The following is a 14,680-nucleotide window of genomic DNA, read 5'->3' on the forward strand; positions in this document are numbered from 1 at the left end:
AATGGATCAAATGTTAACCGGACCCCGTCCGGGAGAAAGAAATTGTTAATTAACCCGGCTCCATAGCCGGTAAAAACATAAATACTCGGCACGCAGGCCGGAAAAAGCAAGTTTTGGCATACAGCCGTTGAATGAAAAGAAAATTAAAAAAGCAGACTGGCATACTGCCGCTGAGGGGTCACTTCTGGCCTGCAGACGGAGCCTCCTGGTTCTCCCCCTTCTCCTCATCATCTGAGGGAATTTGGTGCGCTTCACCGAGACCAGGAAGCTAAGGCGCGGTCGGCTCATTGTTGCTGAGCCAGGCTTTAAAGGAGGCAGGCTCTGGCTCGCCTTGCTCTCTCAAGTACACCACGTTCTCGGCATAGCTGTGTGCCATTGCCCAGATGCTATAATCAGCGTCTGGGTACAAGGCATCCCAAGCAATCTTCATACGGGCGTCGTTGTCAGCATCACTCTCAGCAACAAGGCGGTTTTGCTCCGCCTCCAGGGTTGCTGCAAAGTTTTTCTGAGCTTGAGCAGCATCCTTCTCCAGCCTCTCAACCTTGGTTTTCAGTTTGCCAAGGTCCGCCTGGGCCTTCTTGAGTGCCTCATCAGCCTGTTTGGCGCTCTCGTCTGCCTTCTTCTGGGCCTCCTCCGCCCCCTTCTTGGCCGTCTCAGCATCCGTTGCCTGCTGGTCGGCTGCCTTCAGATCTAGCTCCAGCTGCTGGATTTTAGACGCCTGTGTCATAATTATTGCTTTAGTTTCAAGTTCATTTTACGATAGTCGAGTGGAAAGCAATATTATCAGCGTCTATGGCGTACTTCTTGGCCCTTTTTACCTCTTTCCGTTTGCAGGAATAAGGACGTTTGAGCCCGTCCACCCGCAGCATGGCCTGCAAAAAAGTAGGCGGTATAAGAATTACAGGCGGGATAATTACTTGGAAAAAATAAAATTGAATTGACAAGTTTCTTACCTCAGCTAGAAGGGATAGAATGCGTTCAAGATTGAACGTCTCTATCCTAGGGATATTGTCCTTATCCCTCTTCCGGACGGCTTCCAGCATGGCCTTGGCGTGCTTCTGGACGTCTGGCCAGCGGGGAGATTGATCTGCACTACAATCAATACGTGATGAATGCGAAACTAAGGCAGCACCTATTTGTTGCCGACCGTCTGAGGATGATGTCTGTTGGGAGTGGGATTTCACCCGTAAAGGCCACCCCAGCTCAAGCGGGGATTCAAAAGGGTTCTTACCTTCAGAGCCGGCCAAGCGGGAACCGCTTTCAGGCGTGCTGAACCCCGCGGCTGCTGACAAAGGATTGGCAAGATCAAGGCACATGCTGCCGCCTACCTTCTCGAGTAGCCCCGATACCCGTATCGTCTTAGCCCCGGCTGCGGCGCCAGGAGTTGACGCAGAGGCGGACTTTTTTATTTTGTTGAGAACGGTTGGGGCCTCCTCTCTAGCCCGTTTGAGATTCTTCTCAAACGATTTCCCAACTTCTCCCCCTGCGAAAATAACCAAGTCAAAGTTAGTATCCGGGAAAGATAGTTTTTAAAATAAACTTAAAGGGTCAGGTGCTCAATACCTTGGCCCTGAGCTTGGCCGCAGCTTTCTCCGCAAGATCTTTGCGGATGGTCGCAAAAGACCGCTTGGGAGTTTTCTCCGACTGCAACATGTTTAGTGCTTCTTCTGCAAAAAGAGGGAAATTGGTCAATATCATAAACCAATTTCGATAGAAAAATACTACAGACGGTATAAACTCAGGCGCATACGTTTGGTAAACATGTGCCCTAGCCTGCAGGCGGCCAGGAAACATTCATCCCTGAACCAAGCGCTCTTGGGAATCCAATTCTTAGGGACTTTTATTGTTTCCCCGGTTGACAGAGTTGCGTCTGTGAGGCCGAAAAGGTCTGCCTCGATTATTTTGTCAAAGTCTTGCTCTGGGATCTGGGGAAGAGCGCACTTCCAGCCCAACAAGTCAGGCTTCTTATTGTACAGACGGAATTCATAATTTTCCCGTCTGGTTGGGGCTGACATCAGGTAGAACCTGTGCTTCCAGCCATCGAACTTTGAGACCTTGTCCAAGGTCATCATGTATTGCGGCTGTGTGGTTAGGGTATACCACGCCCTCCAGCCGCCCGGGCTTCTGCTGAGGTAATGCATGCTTGCAAAAGCCTCCCAGCCGGGGTTAAGCCCTTGGAACTCGCAGGCGGCAACATACCCCAGAATGTTGGTCTAGGAGTTGGGGGTAAGTTGCCAGACCCCAAGGCCGTAGCCTCTCAAAATTGCCTTCACCGCCTGGTGAAGGGGGAAGCGAAGGCCGGCTTTGAACGCCGCCTCATAACAGCCAAAATAGCTGTTGGCGTTCTCTTGATCATCCCCCCGGACGATGGTGCCCAGCTCAGGCGGCACCCGGATCTTATACCCGTCTCCTAGCGGGTGCATTTTCTTAAAATTCTCTAAGTTCTCCCCCATCTGGATTCGGTCCTTGGAGGAGACGTGGATGCTTAAGAGATCGTCCTTCTCACTCCACTTTTTCCTTTCTTCCTCCTCGTTATCCGGAAGAGGGGGCAAGTCATCGCTGCTCTCGGAGGTAGAGGCGGAGCTGTCACTCTCCGTCTCCCCCTCACTTTGGTCCATGGGGGCAGAGGCGGCCTCGTCGCCGCCTTGGTCACACTCTTCCAAAAAAGAGTCTGCAGGGGTTGAAGGGGCGCGCAGAGGGGATCTCTCTAGAGCTGTCTGGTTTCCCTGACCAGACGTTTCTCCCTCAGGCGTTTGGCCGCCTGAGCCTTCGCTCTTGTAATTCGGGTCCGTGGCCGTCTGCATTGTCCGAGCCATGGTGTCCTGCACAGACACATAACTGGTCGGAATCTATGGCAAAGGGTGGTCCCAACACCCCGAGCCGGCACTCCCAGTCCTAGACTCAGCCGACCCTGGTGACCGGCTGGACTCTAACCTAGGCTGTGCCGTGTGTGTTGGTGATGCATCCATTTTGTTGCAAGAAATATGTACAAGCGGTGAAAAAAGAAAAGAGCTGAGAGAGACAGAGACGGTACCTTTTGATTTGGTATCTGAACATAGGCGGGACCGGCTGTATTGCTGAAGAACAAACTTTCTTGCTCACGTCTGCCTCAAACAAGTGAGTTCTGCTCTCTCAAAGTTTTTCTCTCTAGGAAATTTTTGTAAACGTACAAAATTATGAGGGTAAAACGGCTATATATAGAGGGTAAATTTGGGGGAATTTCCGTAATTTACCCGGAAGGTGAACGGTTACTTTGTAACGGTAAAATTACCGCTAACCGGAGCGTGACATGTGTCACAGATGCCACGTGGCGTGCCACGTCACATATGTGAGGGGCAAATGTTTAGGGTAATTTTACCCTGCCATGTGGCCCAATCAGAAGGTGACACGTGTCAGCTCCAGATTGGTCTAAAATGGACCAATCCCTGCTCGACACGTGTCATTCCCGAAATCACTGGAAAAGGCGGCCTTCAGGCCCAAATCCCGAGAATGCCGCCAAACGGCGCAGCCCACCAATGATTAGGGTTCAGTAACCTAATCAGGGGCATAATTCCCAAAGACCCTATAAATAGGGAGATGTCCCTCATTTTAGAGGCACGTTTTATTATTTATTACACATTTACTCTTTGATAGAGACATCATAAGCTTGGAATCCGAGCAGATCCCTACCTAAATTTCCGCACCTTTTTCTCCCTTCAAGTTTCTAACTTGTGCGTCGGAGGCGGAGCACCACCCAACTGGTGTCTCCATTTGTTTTGCAGGTATAGCTCACCCCGGATCAGTCTTCGTGTTGTAACTCTCCCGAGGGACAAAAACACCCAAAACAGGAAGGGGTGCTGAAAAGGGGGTCGAGAAGGGGAAGGAGTGTCGAAAAGGGTGTCAAGAAGAGGAGGGGTGCCGAAAACTAGGAAAGGAGACGGGGAAAGGGTGGTTTTAGGTGGATGGTCTTGGTTAGGGTGGTGGATGCCAATGAAAGGGGTGTCTAAAAGGGGTCGGGAAGGGGAGGTAGTGTCGAAAAGGGGGTTAGGAAGAGGAGGGGTGCCGGAAATTGGGAAAAAGGGGTTGGGGAAAGGGTGGTTTCAGGTGGATGGTTTTAGTTGGGGCGGTGGATGCCGGTGAAAGGGGGTACGCAGGGAGCTGGGAATGGGGGATTTTTTTTTAAAAATTTTAGGATTTTAAAGTTATTTTTTAAATCAAAAATAAAAAAAAATAAACTGACCAATCAAACTAAGATACGTGTCCCAAGGTTTCCTATAAAAATAGGTTACTAGTTTTTTGTTTTTTTTTTTGCAAATGCATGTGAAAGGTGATGTTATTTTGGAATAATAAAAAGGTCGTTCTTTATTAATAAAATATAAATTTAAGATCTACCCATTTTTTATTACCTACAACTGCTCTTTTCTCTCTCTTCTCCCCTCTCCCCTCAAAATACAGCCCCCGTAAACCTAGATGCCCACCGAAGATCCGGCGCCGCAGTCGTTTCTCCGGCAAGTTTTCCCCCCCTTTTCACTTCTTTTTTCTCTCTGAGAGTCGTCGTTTGATCCTCCGCGCAAAGAGAAAGTAAATCCAACCTTGGAAGGGCTTCAATTTTTAAATATTATTCAAACAACGAGAAGTACAATTGTGTTAGTGTTACCGTAGAAACAAGAAGTCAAGGCTAGCCTTAACGCCACCGTTAAAAAGGTATCGGTAAAGATTACCCCGACGGTAAAGTGAAGTTAAGGTTAAGGTTTTCTCTTTCCTGTACCAAAGTTCGGTCGAGGTAAGGTGAGTTTTTGCGTTTGGATACAAAGATAGGTTCGTTGTCCTAATTGTGTTTCAGGGTGAGGTATTTTGGTTCTACTTTTCTTAGCTGCTTTAAGGTACTCACAGGTTGCTCTGGTTTTGGTTAACTGGTTGGTTAGGATGTTGTTTATGGAGTACTTTAGTTGTCTGTTATTGTTATTTTCTCAAACTTTGTTGTGGGAGGTTTGGGTATGCTTCTTCCTTATGGTTGGTGGTTTCCCTTTTGAGTTTGTTCATTGTGAGTTTAGTTTTAAGTGGTTTTCTTTTTATGAGTTTGCTTTTGGATATATTGTCTGGATATTTCCAATTTGGAGATTTGAAAAAAATGTTTGGGTGGATGTTAGTGGTCTTACCTTGTGTTTTAATACTCTTTTTAAGGGGAGTATTATATGTGTTAGGATGATGAAAGGAGTTATGCATAGTTGCTCTTGTCCATACTGATTATATAAATTGGTGGTATTCAAGATTGTCTTATGTTATATCTTGGTTTAGGCTAGCATTGAGACTTGTTTTCTTTGCTTTAAAAAAATCAAATCTGAACGCTGCTCCCCAAATGGAAATTTTGGGGGTTAATAACATGCTAACCAAGTCACTTTTAGTGACACAAGTTGCTTGTGAGCAATCTGATTTGCCCACAAGTTCTTTCGAGCCAGGCCCTGAGATTACCACTCTTCCGCTTCAATTTTTTTTGTTAAAGTTTCTCATGGTGTCAAGGGATACCCCCGTTGTGATTTTGGCCCCAGCTTCAACTCCATTTGCAATTCGAAACCTACTGCTAACTGTGATTGCACGCTATCTCTACATTGCATACAAGGTTACTTCAACAATCGGGGGCCAGGAATCGAATCAGGCTCAGGGTTTTGTTCTAGAGAGAGAAACTCTAGCTTCTCTCTAGCCCTTTGAAGAAGGGTCCTAGTGGTTGCCTTCATCGGATTCGTTCTTCAAAGGGTTAGATTGAGAAGCTTGTTTCTTGGTCTTCAATTTCAAAATACAAACCCTAAGGGCCTTTGGAACTCAGATCTGTTCTTCACCCTTCGCTCAAGGTTGAAGAAGAGCTCGTTGTTCTGGGGGGTGTGTTGGGCGAGGTCGCTGCTGGTGAAGGATAATTAGGTCGTTGGACTAACTACCCTCAACCAAACAATAATTATAAACCTACACCTACACTAAACAAGTTTAGTGGTAAGTAGAGGGTCGAACCACGGAGACAACATAAACACTATCAACACCACCACCAATTAAGCTAGGTCAAAGAGATAGGATGGATAGAACAATAAACAAAAATGAGATTAATATTAAGTTAAACTAACACCAAGGGAGAGGGTCAAACATTAAAATAATCTTCAATAAAGTTAGGAAATGGAAATGAGTTTACATGCAAACCAAATATCTCATATAAGGCAATACCAACAATACCATCTAACCACCTATCGGGGTCAAAGGCTTTCCCAACTTAACACATGCTCATACTATTTTCATAAGCTGTGAAAGTTAAGGTTTTTGCATAGAATCGATCACCTAATGGATATCCCTAAGTTACACTATCGTCATAACTTAGTTCAATCCACCCAATTACAACACATGATTGGCCATTCACATGGAGTAATTAGTAAAACATGGTTACAAGTTATATTTAATCACATATAACCAACATTTGTCTAGCCTAATACATTCAAGATTCACCACATGCTATCACCAATCCCTTAGTAAAGGGAATTACTCACTAATCATGAACAACTAACACAAAACCCAACTAGAAGAACAAAGAGAAGCAATTAAACTAAACAACTACTCTAATCAAGCAAGAAATTAAGAAAGAACAATAAATGAGATAGAGTTTAGAATGCTCATTGAAGTATTGAAAAGGAATCCAAAACAATGTCACTTTGCATCTTCATCTTCTTCAATCCACCATTGAAGCTCTTCACTTTCTCTCTCTAAAATACCCTAAATTACTCTTAATCTACATTACAAAGTATAAAAACAAAGATTAAAACTAAATCTAAGCCTAATTTATGTGAAGATTGATGGAGAGATGTTAGGGTTTAACCACTCAAAGAGGAGAGAGAAAACCCCAAAGAAACCCACCATCAAAACTTCCCAAAAAATAGGAGAGAATCGGGCTAAAAATAGAACCGCAGTAGAATGGCGCGCCCGCGCCAATCTGGGTTTCGGCCTGGCAGCGATATTCAAATTCAAATATCCATAACTTCTGTTCTAGGAAGCTTCTTGTGGCGTGCAACCTATCGTTGGAAAGCTCTTTAAGTCTAGTTTCCAACACAATTTGAATCACCTAAATCCGATGTGTAGATAAAACGTTATGGCTAAAAGAGTGAACAAAGGTCAGTTTTGGAGTTCATGCCCTTGCGCTCCCGCGCCTATCTTATGCGCTCCCGCGCCTTTCTTAGGCGCGCCCGCGCCTAAGCCGCGCCCAAATCGCGCCTAAATTCTGCCTCCTTCAATATTTTCGACCCCAATGTTAGGCACGCCCGCGCAAGGTTTGGCGCGCCCGCGCCATTCTGAAAGCGCGACCCGCGCTGTCCGCATGGCCTTGCTTGCTTGCTCCTTAACTTCCTTTGTAGATCTTCAAATGAACTCCAATTCTCCAAGCTCTTCATTCTATTAAAATCAACTCCAAAAGCCTACAAAACATGAGGAAAAGCACAAAAACATAATAAAGAGATAAACGGAGCAAAAGGGGTACAAACAAGGGACAAACGTAGAAAAATACCTCGATTAGAGGATCTAAATAGTGGCATAAATGCCACTTATCAAATTCCCCCACACTTGCCTCTTGCTTGTCCTCAAGCAAGAACAAAAGCAGAAACAAAAAGAAAGAAAAAGGATCTAATAACACTAAAAGGGGAGGGGTGAAAAAGAATATACACTAACTCACTTTCGTAGGAATCACGGTTGTTTTTAGCGTAAACAACAAGCCATTTAAACCTCAAAGTCGCCTATGAGGACGAGTGTGCTCTTGTAAGGGTTTCAAAAGAGTTTAACCCATAACTCTACACATAAAGCAACACAAACAAGGCAATGCATAGACAAATAAAATAAACACAAAAACAAGACGTTCTTGGTGGACTTTTTGGAACGAAACAAGCACCAATGAATGCACAACTTTCTAAACAAATAAGGCTATGCACGTTCCAAGATGTTTAGGGTTGAAAGAAACGTAGACTAAGCTAAGCATAGAGAACTAAGAGCCGTACAATTCACCTTTCATCCCAAACTAGCTAGCCGCGTTCTCTCCACTATCTTCAAGTCAACCATTAGGTGGGCTTCTCATGGTTCCTCGAAGGAACCGGAAAAAGATAAAGAAATGAAAACGATGAGAAGGTTATCCCGACGTCTTGGCTATGAACTCTCTCTTTATAAGCTTGACAACTATCTTCCTCCATCGATAAAGACTAAACTCTATAGGGTCTAAAGGTCTTTTATTGGTTGTAAGGGTATGCTTGGGGTGTAAGGTGGGAAAATTTTTGGAAAATTTAAAAATTTGGTGGTATTCCCCCACACTTATTCAATAAAAACACACTAACAAGACTAAGAAACAGGACTCCCCCACACTTGAACGGAGCATTGTCCTCAATGCTCAAACACGAGGGATATGAAGTTTTTTTTTTTTTTTTTTTTTTTTTTTTTGGTCCTTACCTTATTTGAGTAAGGACGGCTTTTCATAAGCATTTTCTCTTATTTTACTGAATAGAAACACAGTTTACTCACTTGCTTGACCAAAGAACTATAACTTTCTCATTTGCGTTCAAAATCAATACAAAACAATTCTCAAACCAACATGCTTCACATAAACAAAAGGTTTAGGGGAACAAAAGGTCATTCGGTTTGTAATGTGGCTCAAAATCAAGAAAGGGAAATAGGCTCAAAGGGTTAGCAAGAGGGGAAAATTTAAAAGAAAACCAATTTTGTAACAAAACAAAAAGAAGGATAAGAAAATGAAAAATGCCTATGTCCTCCCTTAAAGGGTGCGGTCACGATCTCGGGTAGATAGAAGTAAAACTCTGGATTGAAAAATGCATAACCAAGGATCCAAATATGCCACTCAACAAAGTTGATGAAGGCTAGAACAAATAAACCTCACACGGGATTTGTATAGCAATTACCGACCTAAGGGGTTCATATCCACTATGGAGAGCGACACCGTCTTACCACAACCATGGATTAAGGCTACAAGTATCCCAAAGTTCTTAAAACCGCTACCTTAGCATTAAAATATGTTTAACTCAACCCAAAACACTCTCAAACCGTGCATACCATTACCAATTAGGAAGGAAAGCCTTCAAGGACACAAGCTCAAAACATTAAGTCCAAAACAAGAATGAATAAAACACATACGAAAACTTGCCTTGTTTTTAAAGGAAAAGACTCCATACTAGCAAATATTCACAAGACAAGAACAACTTGAGAATGTTTATACAGTTGCGCAAGATGAGAGCATGATCAACAAATCCATGTATACCAAAAGTCAAATCAATAAGGCGCTCATGGCCATCCAAATATAGAATAACCAAAGTCAAAAGTAAACCTTGGTATGTATGGAGGGGGTAAATCAAGTAATCAAGAGACCAAGAAAGGGAAGAAGGAAACAAAAAAACCACAAACATGTATCTTTCAAACCACATGCAAATAAGAAGGTAAAGCAATAAAAAAAAAGAAAATGGAAAGAGTGAACCAAATGATAGGTGGGTGTGAAACCCGCAAATGAACTCATTTTCATCATTTGCATCTAATTACTCTTCTTTGATGCTTCAACTTCCAATCACAAGCATTCCTTGGTTTGTTTCTTCTTATGGTTCCCGATCCAAGGTCATGCGCAAAAGTATAGACATCAAGTAACTATATACAAAGAGAAACAAGAGGAAAACAAAATTAAAAGAAATAAGGAAAAGTAAAATCAATAAAAACACGGGTTACTTCCCGAGAAAGTCTTGTTTAAGGTTCAAGATTGACCTTATTAGTAAATAACCGGACAAAGAACGCAAAAGCTTGTCATATGCATCGGAAAATATTTCATGAAAAAGAGCATAAGTGATGCTCATATGACAAGCAAGCACAAAGTTGAAAGAAACTCTATGCTTGAGGGGAGGGGGATAAGAAAAATAAAAAGAATCAAAAGAAAAATCAAAAGAAAAATTAAAATAAGAAAAAGAAAAAGAGGGAACAAAATCATTTAGTTGCATTTTGGAAGGTGAAAGCTCATCATTGAAATCAAAAGTAAGGCCATGGTGGTATAGAGAGGCAAGGGGCTCCTCAATTGGTTTATTTTTGAGAAAATATGGTAGTGAGATGGGAAAAGAAGGAATATTGCTAAACTTCCTTGAAAAAAGGGATGTAAGTTGAAGGGGTTTGAATTGGGATCGCACTCACCACCTCAATTACACCACCTAGCATTGAATCACAAGCTTTCTCTTCCAACTCATCTTCAATACCCTCAAAGATTTTCGATGTATTCTCAATCACCAATTGGGATATTTCACTCTCAACAACAGCATGATCATCATTGTTAACATTCCCAAGTCACCATGAATGAACATCGATATCTCATCATCACCTAAACCAAACTTTTCTCTAAGCAACCTCAAATCAATGTTTAATTGCATCAATTTTGTATCGTCAATGGGTTGCGAAGAGTTTTGAGGCTCAAATTGGGTGGAGGGGTTGGTATTCACGAAGTCATGAAAAATCTCACCATCCATGCTCCCTCCATCACTTTCAAAATCATCATCCTCAATCACATTCTCAAATTCCAAATGAGTTGTCTCACTCTCTTGATTACCCTTAGGCTCACTCAAATGGGAGGAGGGAGAAGAAGGAAAGGCATCCTCTTGGGATGAGGCTAGTTGGGAAATTTTACTTTCCATCATTTTAATCCAAGCTTCCCTTTCATTCCTCACTTCATCTTGTTTTCTCATAAACTCCTTAAGCATCTCCATACACTCTTCTTCCTTCGATCTCCCCACTGAATTACCCTCACAAAAAGGCTCATTAGACACATAGGGGAACTCATTAGGAATCGTGTATGAAAAAGGAAAGGAAGATGAAGAATTATGCATTTGAGAATTTGGGGTGTGTGAAGCATCATTGGAATTCATGCACATAATTGATGAACATTGAAAAATATCATGAACATTATCAACATTGGGATGCATCTCATCACAATTAGCATACAAAAGGGAAGAGTTGCCATCATGCATCAAGGGATCATCATGTGGAACATAAGAATCATCATTAGAGTTTATGCAAGAGTTATAAAAATCACGACAATTATCATAATTATCTTGCTCATTGCTATCCCGAGCAAACCACAAATAGAAATCCCAAGCCTCATCCGAAGATGTGGCTCGAAATTCACCATTAAATATGTTTTCAACCACCCCCCTAGTGTACTCATTTAAACCCCAATAAATTATCTCACAAGACTCCCATAAAGTACAACCAAGGTAATTAGAGAAGTCTTCAAACCTATTAAAGTATACCCAAAAGGGCTCATATTCAAATTGAGGCAAAGAAGGACATGACATTTCATTTTGGACCAATTGATCCGTGACTCAATGAGGCAAAACAAATAGCAACAAAATAAGAAAGCTCAAATATTTTTGGAATTTCCCCTTTTTTTCTTTTTTTTTAAACAAAAAATAAACAAAAAGAAAAGAAAATATTCGCAAAGACCTAGACTCAATAAGGTAATACAACAATAATGGAAGCCGTCCCCGGCAACGGCGCCATTTTGGTGAAGGATAATTAGGTCGTTGGACTAACTACCCTCAACCAAACAATATTTATAAACCTACACCTACACTAAACAAGTTTAGTGGTAAGTAGAGGGTCGAACCACGGAGACGACATAAACACTATCAACACCACCACCAATTAAGCTAGGTCAAAGAGATAGGATGGATAGAACAATAAACAAAAATGAGATTAATATTAAATTAAACTAACACCAAGGGAGAGGGTCAAACATGACAATGATCTTCAATAAAGTTAGGCAATGGAAATGAGTTTACATGCAAACCAAATATCTCATATAAGGCAATACCAACAATACCATCTAATCACCTATCGGGGTCAAAGGCTTTCCCAACTTAACACATGCTCATACAATCGTCATAAGCTGTGAAAGTTAAGGTTTTTGCATAGAATCGATCACCTAATGGATATCCCTAAGTTACACTATCGTCATAACTTAGTTCAATCCACCCAATTACAACACATGATTGGCCATTCACATGGAGTAATTAGTAAAACATGGTTACAAGGTATATTTAATCACATATAACCAACATTTGTCTAGCCTAATACATTCAAGATTCATCACATGCTATCACCAATCCCTTAGTAAAGGGAATTACTCACTAATCATGAACAACTAACACAAAACCCAACAAGAAGAACAAAGAGAAGCAATTAAACTAAACAACTACTCTAATCAAGCAAGAAATTAAGAAAGAACAATAAATGAGATAGAGTTTATAATGCTCATTGAAGTATTGAAAAGGAATCCAAAACAATGTCACTTTGCATCTTCATCTTCTTCAATCCACCATTGAAGCTCTTCACTTTCTCTCTCTAAAATACCCTAAATTACTCTTAATCTACATTACAAAGTATAAAAACAAAGATTAAAACTAAATCTAAGCCTAATTTATGTGAAGATTGATGGAGAGATGTTAGGGTTTAACCCCTCAAAGAGGAGAGAAAAACCCCAAAGAAACCCACCATCAAAACATCCCCAAAAATAGGAGAGAATCGGGCTAAAAATAGAACCACAGTAGAATGGCGCGCCCGCGCCAATCTGGGTTTCGGCCTGGCAGCGACATTCAAATTCAAATATCCAATATTTCTGTTCTAGGAAGCTTCTTGTGGCGTGCGACCTATCATTGGAAATCTCTTTAAGTCTAGTTTCTAACGCAATTTGAATCACCTCAATCCGATGTGTAGATCAAAAGTTATGGCTAAAAGAGTGAACAAAGGTCAGTTTTGGAGTTCAGGCCCTTGCGCTCCCGCGCCTATCTTAGGCGCGCCCGCGCCTAAGCCGCGCCCAAATCGCGCCTACATTCTGCCTCCTTCAATATTTTTGACCCTAATGTTAGGCACGCCCGCGCTGGGTTTGGCGCGCCCGCGCCATTCTGAAAGCGCGACCCGCGCTGTCCGCATGGCCTTGCTTGCTTGCTCCATAACTTCCTTTGTAGCTCTTCAAATGAACTCCAATTCTCCAAGATCTTCATTCTATTAAAATCAACTCCAAAAGCCTACAAAACACGAGGAAAAGCACAAAAACATAATAAAGAGATAAACAGAGCAAAAGGGGTACAAACAAGGGACAAACGTAGAAAAATACCTCGATTAGAGAATCTAAATAGTGGCATAAATGCCACTTATCAGCTGTTGGAAGGTTGTTCCGGCGGCTAGTTTGGTTGAATCGACTGCTGGGCGGTGGTTCAAGCCTATTCTATTTCCCAGCAATCGGATTGTGCTAAAAGTGTTGATTTTTCTTTTGCGGGGCTGATTTTGGGTTTTTGGGCTTCGATTTTTGAATCAATCCCTCGCGTTCTGGGTTTATTTGCTCAAGGTTGATGCTGTGTTACGATCTAGCTCGCTAGTGACTGGGTTTTCTAACCTATTTCGCTGGTGACGGGTCTAGCTCAGTGGGTTCTTTGGTTGCGGGGTGTGTTTCAAGGTGGTCAGCGAGTTTTTACTGTTGTTTTCCCCCTTGCTGGTGTTCTATTGTCGGGGCTTTGCTCCTCCCTGACTGGTGTGTAGGCGTTTGAAGTGGCTGCTGGGCGGCGTTTTGGGTTTTCGTGTTCTTTTCCCAGCTACCGGAATTTCAAAGTGTCGATTTTTTATTTCTCAAACCCTCGGTTTTCTGGGTTTGTGTTCTTTGGCTGGTGTCGGTTGGTCTAGTTCGCTGGTGTTGATTAAGTTCCAGCGGCTGTTTTGGTTGAGGCTACTGGGTGGTGTTTCCTGCCTATTCTTTTTCCTAGCAGCTGGTTTGTTCAACGGTTGCTGTGGTTTTGCTTGCTCTAGTTTGCTGGTTTTGCTTGCTCTAGTTTGCTCTAGCAGCGGTTGTTCAGCTGGTTGGTCGGTGTTGCTCTATATTTGGGGGTTGAAAGTGGCAGTTCCCCTGAACTGTAGATTTGTAGATGTTAAATATTCCCTGTTGTTCTTCATTTATTAAAGGAAGGTTGAATCTCTTGTTTGCCTCCCTTTTATTATCATGTTAAAATGGGAATAGTTTTCTTTGGTTGTAACTACTGTCTAGATGTATTGTGTTATTTTGTCAGCTTAGGCTTCCTAGTGATTAGTGTTGCTGGATGATGGTTATGGTAGCGATCCTTTTTCCTGGTTTGTATTGTATGCTTGCCGTGTTGTCGTCCTAGCAAGCTGATTTCTGGGTTGTTAGTTAGCTGTGATATTATGATTATGTCTATTGATGGTGGTTTGGAGGTTGGTTGTCATTGTTAAGTCTGGGTTTTGTTAGCTTGCTTGGTGTGTAGTGGGTTGAGGCCCATTTTTTGTATGGTGGGTGTGTCTCCTATTGCTACCTTGTTTCTTGCTTCTGTCTGGACTTCTTTTTATGCCTCTTCTTTTGTGGTAGTTGTTGACCTATCTTTTCCTCGGCATCTTATGATTTTCTGTTTTGCTTGGGGCCCTGTGCTTGTGATCGATGCTGGCTGATGGATCATGGCTACGATCCTTTGTCCTGGTTTGTTTTGCATGTATGCTTTTGTTCTATCTTGGCATGCTGGTTACAGGGTTATTACCAAGCTAATTTTATGGTGATGCTGGTGGAAGGTGTTCTTGGTTTTATTTGGTGGAGGTTGGTTGTCATGGTTGAGTCTTGGCCTTTTTAGCTTGCCTGGTATGTAGTGGGATG

At 42.4% G+C, this 14,680-nt stretch overlaps 1 protein-coding gene across 1 annotated transcript; it reads right to left on the minus strand.

Moving 5' to 3' along the window:
• Nucleotides 1–268: 268 nt before the first annotated feature.
• On the minus strand, nt 269–2,618 carry LOC110694003 (translation initiation factor IF-2-like). The gene is made up of 3 exons (XM_021871164.1): nt 2,507–2,618; nt 1,564–1,667; nt 269–718 (listed from the first exon to the last, which is right to left on the minus strand). The coding sequence occupies exons 1-3, from the start codon at nt 2,616–2,618 to the stop codon at nt 269–271; spliced, it is 666 nt and encodes a 221-aa protein (XP_021726856.1).
• Nucleotides 2,619–14,680: the final 12,062 nt, after the last annotated feature.

This window comes from Chenopodium quinoa, unplaced genomic scaffold (genome assembly GCF_001683475.1).
Source record: "Chenopodium quinoa cultivar QQ74 unplaced genomic scaffold, ASM168347v1, whole genome shotgun sequence".
Taxonomy (NCBI): Eukaryota; Viridiplantae; Streptophyta; class Magnoliopsida; order Caryophyllales; family Amaranthaceae; genus Chenopodium; species Chenopodium quinoa.